At 27.0% G+C, this 8,910-nt stretch overlaps 1 protein-coding gene across 2 annotated transcripts; it reads left to right on the forward strand.

The window, feature by feature from the left end:
* Positions 1–3,165: 3,165 nt before the first annotated feature.
* Positions 3,166–7,723, forward strand: LOC145192288 (uncharacterized). 2 transcript variants are annotated; one of them, XM_080069508.2, is made up of 3 exons: positions 3,166–3,354; positions 3,444–3,518; positions 6,420–7,723. In XM_080069508.2, the coding sequence occupies exons 1-3, from the start codon at positions 3,292–3,294 to the stop codon at positions 7,566–7,568; spliced, it is 1,287 nt and encodes a 428-aa protein (XP_079925634.2). In that variant the 5' UTR covers positions 3,166–3,291; the 3' UTR covers positions 7,569–7,723. The 2 variants fall into 2 exon arrangements, with proteins under 2 accessions (XP_079925634.2, XP_089944120.1); XM_090087994.1 differs by having other exon boundaries at positions 3,204–3,354; positions 3,444–3,531.
* The last annotated feature ends 1,187 nt before the right edge of the window (positions 7,724–8,910 follow it).

Genomic DNA, 8,910 nt, shown 5'->3' on the forward strand with positions numbered 1-8,910 from the left:
GAGTGTTGAACTTCAGTATGTGGTGGTGGGCAAAAAACGAAAACTTTGTTAAGTAAAAAGTTTATGGTATTTTTTAGTTAAAACACCAAAATTGCTAAAAAAAGAACTTAAAAATTTTAATATCGCATTTTATATTATTAAAATAACATAATCGTCTTAATATTAAAAGACGATTATGTTATTTTAATAATATAAAAAAATAATATTATATTACTAAAATAACATAATCGTCCTCAATTTCGTCAAGGTCGTCAAAGATTTTCTGTTTATCATTTTCAGGGGATTATTTCAAGTTCAGTTGCTGTATCTGAATTGTAAAAGATTAAAAAGTCTTTTACTACGTCAGAAAGTTCTAAGCCCTAAGTTTTTGTTTAAACCGGGTTTCTAAGTTGAAATAGCTGATGATAGGGTCAGATGATACTATAGTCTTATAGCTTATTACTTGACTCAGCAGCTTCTTCACCCATTACTCTTAGTGGAGCAGGGCAATGCAACAGAGTTTTAGCAGTATGTGCTAATACTTTATACACTGAAGCTAAAATCATAAACCAAGAACCATAAAAATTGAGAAATAAAAAAATGAAAGTTTATTTGTAATATGAATCCAATTTCTTTTCGTTGATTTTTTGATGGCAGTTATTCGTGATCAATGTATTTTTGAATCTAGTAATCAGGTTTTCTGATATATCTAAAACTTCAATTAATTTGTTTGGATTGGAGAAAACTTGTCGACAAAGAACTGGAGTTTTGGGTTGAAAACTTTTTTGAAATTTTTTTGATTGAAACCTTTTGGGTTGAAAGCTGATCAGCCAAATAACTGGAGGTTCTAGTTCCAGCACCTCTAGTTCTTGGTAGATCGACTTTCAATCCAAACTCTTTTATAAAACCATTTTTGGATTTCGAGCTTTCTCCTTACGTAGGAGGACTTTTGATAATGTCTGATCCTCCAGACCCTTAACTCAAGCCGATTCTATACACGGGGCAGGCATTCGAAGAACTTCATCCATTTATGAAGAGGACAAATACCATCGTTTAGCATGTCTAAATGTTCTAAATGATAACGGAAAGGAATTTCAATGATCTTTAAAGGAAACAATACAACCTTGACAACAAACTCATTTTATATTCACAAAAGCTGGAGTACTCGGCGCATTGCACCGGATATTCCAGCAAATCAAAATATTTTGCAAAGGATCGTGAGACCTGTGGAACTCATTGATTCTCTAAAGAGAATCATCTCGTTTCTTAAGAACAATGTTTGGTGAGTTTGTTTGGTCACCGGCAACTATAATGGCAACCTCATTTATTCTTAGTAAATTTAAGTGACCAGAATGCTGGCCAACTGACACATTGTCAGCTCTGTTATGAATTTGTGATTGTCAGTAGGCATCAAGTCAACTGCTACCTTGAACAAACCAACACATGGTTTGTGAGTGCTTCGGTAATTAAACCAATTTTGGCTAATAATGATAATGATAATAATAATAATAATAATAATAATAATAATAATAATAATAATAATAATAATAATAATAATAATAATAATAATAATAATAATAATAATAATAATAATAATAATAATAATAATAATAATAATAATAATAATAATAATAATAATAATAATAATAGTAATAATAATAATAATAATAATAATAATAATAATAATAATAATAATAATAATAATAATAATAATAATAATGATAATAATAATAATAATAATAATGATAGTAATAATAATAATAATAATTATTATTATTATTATTACTATTATTATTATTATTATTTTTATTATTATTATTATTTTTATTTTTATTATTATTATTATTATCATTTTTTTTATTATTATTATTATTATTATCATTATTATTATTATTATTATTTTTATTATTATTATTATTTTTATTTTTATTATTATTATTATTATCATTTTTTTTATTATTATTATTATTATTATCATTATTATTATTATTATTATCATTTTTATTATTATTATTATTATTATTATTATTATTTTTATTATTTTTATTATTATTATTATTATCTTTATTATTATTATTATTATTATTATTATTATTATTATTATTATTATTATTATTATTATTGTTATTAGTATTATTATTATTATTAGTATTATTATTATTATTATTATTATTATCATTTTTTTTATTATTATTATTATTATTATCATTATTATTATTATTATTATTATTATTATTATTATTATTATTATTATTATTATTTTTATTATTTTTATTATTATTATTATCTTTATTATTATTATTATTATTATTATTATTATTATTATTATTATTATTATTATTATTATTATTATTATTATTATTTTTATTATTATTATTATTATTATTATTATTATTATTATTATTATTTGGGCTCTATATATTAGATTATTCTTTAAAGACCGAAAAACCAAACGCCAATGCTTACTAATTTTTTTATGTCTAATATACGGATATTTTAGTAAAATAACGACTTTATAGAACAGCTAACTATGTAACTAAATAAAAATGTAATCAAAGATGTAAAAAAAGGATGATCAACAAAGATTCTGGTGCACAGTAGCAAAAGTAAATAACAATTTATTGGTAAAAAAGATGTAATTTTTCTGAATCATTTTAACATGTACTGAAATACAAAATTATGCGACCAAGTTAAAAATTTGTAATATTCACCACAAGTTTCGCAAAAAAAGTAAAATTTTGTCCAGCAATTGTTTTCATATTCTTTAATGCGGTAAAAACGAAATTTCAAATCTTCACGCAAAATTCAAATAGAAAATGCCCGCGATTAAAGTTAAAAGAATTAGTCTAGAATTGATAATGTTAAAAGTATGTAATAGCAACATCAACAGAACTGAGGAGTTGCGTTAAAATGCAGCTTGAGTTTAAAAAAAAGCTGAAATTGAAGCAAAATGATTTTGAGTTTGTTGATTTTAACATAAGTTCCATTTTAAGTTATTCTTTCGTGACTATTATTGTTTAGTATCTGTGTTTTAATTGATTGACTTTTTTACTTTCCGATTGCTTCTTTTAGGATTTCCATTCTCTAAAATTTGAATATAACAAGAATGTTTTTTAAAGGTTAATGAGGCAAGTACCCACAATGCACTCAACTTGAAGACATTAAATAAGGCACGATTGGCTCGGTTCAGTTCCCGTAAGTACTGACAGCAATATCTTGCGCTCATGACAAAATTTCGCAGAACAGAATGTCTGGCTTGGCAAAGCAGACGGGAGTACTGTTTGAAAAAATCGTTACAGTATTTTGACATTCATGCCTCCCACTGCTCTCGAAATCAAAGCACGTTTAGATAAAGCAGTAGATCCTGAAGGCAATGTAATATAGGTTTTTACTCCAGTTTATCCAGAATATAATGTGTTTTCAATAAAGAAATTGGAATTTATTCAGAAACATTTTCTTTGCAGGTGCTGAACATGGAGGTCGTACTTGAGGTTGTATCCTGCCTAGAGAGGCTTGCAATGACCTCTGAAGCTCTCGAGGTATGTTTTAAAGGTACCTTCCTCAATTAACTTTAAGAATATGTTCAATAATCTTGGATCAGCGTTGGTTTTAATGAATATGTTGCCTCGAGCATTAGTTTTTGGGTTTTGGTAGCAATATAAAACATTAGTAGATTGTCTTACAAATAAAGAAGCTAGTTTGGTCTTTATTTAAAGATATTTTTAACATTTTATGTTAGAACTGTATTTGTTTATCCACACTTTAAATGAAAACACTAAATCCCAAAAGTAAAAAAAAATAGTATAAATGATGTTAGTTATAAATTGAGAGAATTTGTTGCCATACACTAATATTTCAAGTGGTTCATCTTAAACTATTGGGGGAAAATTCATAGTGTTCTTATTAAATAGGATCCTTCAATAACTTTCTTATAATAACTTCATTAAATTCTACACTTTCAATCAATTTTTTTTTTTTCTTTTTTTTTTTTTTAGTTGTTTTTAACACTTATTGATAATATAAAATTTAGTAGCATACTTATGTTATGTACCCTCCTAGTTATTGTAAAGTTAAGCAAAAGCAGTTATGTTAAAATTAAAGTAAAAACATATTTGTAGATATTTAAATCAATCTTTATTTAAAGATTAGCCATTTTTCACTAATTTGTTAGATTATTTTCATTATCAAGCCATTTTTAAAAGACATATGAACACTATATAAATGGCTGTTTGCTCCAAACTAGTGCATCTAAATCAGGTCTTAATTACTTTTCTCTAATCAGAGTGAGAAATTGATTGATAAAATAGCTTCAGTCTTAGCTTAGTCTAATAAAGGAAAATTTTCCTTTTTCCACTCAATGTAATAATAGGATCTTAAAATAATTTTGATACTTTATCAAGAATAAGATTTTAATACAACATAAAATGCTGTCTTGTTTTAGTTTAAATAATGCAATTATTAAAATATAAATTTGGATATTTTATAATTATTAAGTTTTAAAAATCTTAATATCCATCATCATTGCACTAGTTGCTTCATTTAAAGTTGGCAGGTTTAAGATTTAGTCAGGTAATCCCTAGTAATCTTTTGGGATATATTTTCTAACTTTTAATGTCCTGCATCTTGTTGAGAATGACTGTAATTTTATCTTGATAGATTTTGTCTTCTGGGAACAGCCTTTCTTTTGTTTTATTAATTTTTTACAGACTTTACTTCATAAGTTAGTGAGAAATTTTTGGCTGTTGTAAGATTCTTATACTGACTAAATACAAAGATTCTATTAAACCTCCATACTGATCCTTGTATTGATAAATATTGGTGGATGACAGAAAATCTCTTATTCTTTGTCATAAAAGAACTTCATATATTTAGTGATTCATGTGGTGGCCAAAATAGATGAACCCACTGATTTCTATTTTGGCCACCACATGTATTACTAAATACATGAAGTTCCTTTACTTCATCAGGCATTATTTTAATAAAAATCAAAAAGAAAGTTACAAACTTCATTTAGACTCCTTTTCTTTCAGGGTAGATATAAGATAAATCTTTGTTTTCCAATATCATGAATATTGAATATGTAAAACCATAATTTATGTAAGTAGAATATTTCATGGACTGGCATAAAAATGGATGAGGGAGGTTTTGCATATTATCAAATGTTATTGACCATTACGTCACTTCTGATTTTAAAAAATCTCAAAAACTTTTAAATTTTTTATAAAACTTATTTGCTCTGTTTTTGTTAAATACTGACTCAGCAACTGCTACTCTTTTTACCACATTGTTTAGTGGAGATTTAATTTTTGTGTTAAGATCTTCACAAGTCCAGCACACATCTACTTGTGATCAACCAAAGTGTTCATTAAGATATTTTGATAATTACATTTTGCAATTTTTTTCCAGGCTAGGGTTATTTTCAATGAAATGGCATGCATTTATTTTACTGTCAAACATGCCTCTAAAGAAATAACAGTGGTAGATGCATAATGTGCCTCCTTTGTAGGAAAAGATGAACTATGATCATGAATCTTACAAATTATTTCTGAGTCTAAAATTTTTTCTTGGTTTTTATGCTCTTTTTATATTGATAGTTGATTGATTAGTTTCATAAAGTCTGTTCAAACTTTGAACTACTTTGTTTGATATTGAATGGAGACTCATAAATGCTATACAATAGTACTGCCCTCTGAATCGGATGGCATGCAATTAACTATTATCAAAATATTAGCATAAGGAATGTTTTGTAATCAAAACAGTCATGATTGTTACTATCATCATTGTTGTTGTCGTATTACTAAAAATAGAAGAAAATAAAGATAACATTCTTGGAGTACTATTGATTTTTGACTCAGCATAAACTACAAGGCTAAATTTATAAATTTAGTTTCTATGAAATATTATCTATTATACAATCATTTAATGAATTTGCTATTCAATCATAAAATTGCAAGTTCTCAGTCTATTATTCTTATTTTTGGAATATCCTTTTTCTACTTAGCTGTTTAGTTGAAACCTTAATTGATGATCAATCAAGGTTTCCTAATTACAAGTAAATAACCAAAAATTTTCTTGAATTAAAGATTTATTGAAAAGTAGAAGTTTACATAACTAAGAAAAATGCAATTAGTTCTTAAGAAGCCCCGCAAAAAAAATTTAAAAAGTTAAGTTATTATTCCAGTAATTGTTTAATAACAGAAAAACAGGAAGAGCAATCTTCATCCAGTAATTGAGTAGGTTGTTTTTTAAAATCTGTTTTCTTTGTGTCCACTGTTACCTAAGTTTTTAGTTAAACATCTCTTTTTTTTTTTGGCATTTTATTGCTGCTGTTCCATCAAAAGCAGCTCTGGAGCATTTCTTAAGCTGCAACTTTTTTTTTCTGTTTTTTTCTGTATTTTAGTTGAGATGTCATTTTCTGATTTTTATTCCTTTAATTGTAGGTAACCAGAATAGGTCGAACAATAAATACTATGCGCAAAAAAACTCAAAACAAAGATTTAGCTAAAAGAGCTAAAAAGCTTGTTGAAAAATGGCGAGCTCAAGTTCTGAGTAATAATCATATACGACGTGCTCTCAATAGTGATTCGCCCACAAATATACTGACAAATACTATCAATGGTATCCCTGCTGCAGTTGTCCGCAAAGATATTAGTAATGTTCTTGAGAAATCTTTAGATCATACAGAAAGTATAACAGAAAAATTATCTAGAAAGCGTAAGAAAGTAGGTCCTGAAAACTCACCTTCAAACAACTCAACACCTAAATCTTTCTCGTGTAAATTAAACTCTCCTATGTTAACTGTCAATCACAAACTTGATCCTAAATTAAAATCTAGCTCTGTTTCTAGTCCAAAGGTATCCCAAGTTGTGAATTGTAAGCAAACAGAAAGCCCTAAGCCAAATCAACTTTCTCAAGTAATCAGACCACCTCCTTGCTCGCCCGTTGTAAATACAAAACCATCTGTCAAGAAACAGCATGAATTATTCAATGAATCTGTATCTGTACAATTACCCTTTGATACAACTGATACTTTAAATAAATTACCAAATATTCCAGTAAATAGTTCAAATGACTTTTGTTTAAAATTGCCTGCTGTTGCAACTGAGGAAAAGACTGTATCTTGCAGATCAAATGAATTATTGACTCAAATTGTTACTCAAGATGAAATAAACAATAAAATAAAAAACGATTCATCACATCTTATCAACAATGATAATTTGAACAGTCACAAGAAAATTTATATTGACAAAGCCGACTCCTCAAATGAAACAACACTAGCTAGTACAGATATCATGATTTCACTTAATCAAAATCTTACTGATAAAGAAATAGAACTACTGAATAATAACATTGAATTAAATACAAAAACTAATAAAGCTTTTATACTAGAATCTCACTGTGTTACCATAGAAGCAGAGGATTTAGCAGTATATCGAAACGATCTGCCAAATGATATAGTGAACCCTGAAAGTTTAGCTGATGGAATTAATGGTATATATGATAAGGGAGGGGGGTGGAAAAGTTGGACTGACAAAATATTTCGAAGGAATAATGAGTTATGCATATTGCCATACGTTGTTTTAGATTGATAACCTGTTAGCATTGTGTTTTTTTTAATTATATTTATTTACCAAACAACCGTTTTAAAAAAAAGAGATAGTTAAGATTATTTTTTACGAAGTTTTTGACCATTGTTATAAATGTCTTCGTTTTTATATTGATAAATAGACGCAACATTTTCTTATTGTTTGCAAATATTTTTTGCTAAATTTTGTAGAATTCTGTCTATTCGATCTTGATAGGCAAAATATTTCAGTTGGTTTTCCTTAATATTCACTTAAAATTAATTCTTTTAAAGCAACATTATTTTGAAGCATGCTATCTTACACAGGATTTTCTTGAACTTGAGTATTTGTCTGGATAAGAAAGGTATGATTTTATTCATGACAATCTTAAGTCAGTATTTTATTTCGGTAAGTCTTCAGATTAAATTTATATTAGCTCAGCTTTTTCACTTTTATCAATTTATATGAAAACAATACTAGGGAATATTTTCACACTGAATAGGCTGGTCCGTTTGGGTGTTGAAACTTTATTCACTTAAGTTTCATGAGTGTAAACGTAAAGTTAATGAACCATCTAAAGTAATGCTCCACTAATTGAATTAAGATTTCTTGTGAAGCTCTGGTCTCTAAAACTTACTCTTTTTTTTTTAATCTATTTAAGTAGCTTTTAGAGAAGCTTTTACCAAATTCATATTTGTTTTAAACATTTGTAGTGTAGTGACTTTTTGTCACTGAATCGTTTAAATGACCTACTATTTACACTAAATGACGGCCTATATTTTGTTTTTGAATGAAATTTTTTAGAAAATTAAGTCATGCTACAATATGCTGAGGAACGACTTGACTTGTTTTAGAAAACATTTCTTGCAAATATATTTTCATCCAATACGGCCAACTAGAATACGAGTAATTCCATACAAATTCAAAGTGGTTTTTGAAATAATTTGAAACCCAATTTCCTACTTAGTCGTATAAATTTAATGAAACAAGCTAATGGCTACACCTTTTGTCAAGAAGTATCCGAATCCAAGCCGCCATTGCTCTGTAACTGTTGACTGGAGGAAAACTCACATGATTTTCTACGGAATAACCCATATTTAAGTTAGAAAATAGTGTCAGTTGCATGAATTCTCTTAACCCATTAGGTACTTTTTTCCATTTAGAATCAAAGTATTTCTTGCCGAAATTTTATACAAGATATTGGAGCTAAGTTCTTTCCTGGATCCATAAGTAATTTTCCTTCCTATCGAGGTTATCAATAAAAAATAGTTGTGGAACGCTTATGAGAGCTAAAGTAAATATTTGTTATATGAAGAAAATTAGCTATAGCTGTAACACATAAACACGTACGTACGTACGTATTAAA

The sequence above is a fragment of the Hydra viridissima genome, unplaced genomic scaffold, assembly GCF_058129835.1.
Source record: "Hydra viridissima isolate aposymbiotic clone 2 unplaced genomic scaffold, HvirCarnegie_v1 scaffold_1, whole genome shotgun sequence".
NCBI lineage: Eukaryota > Metazoa > Cnidaria > Hydrozoa > Anthoathecata > Hydridae > Hydra > Hydra viridissima.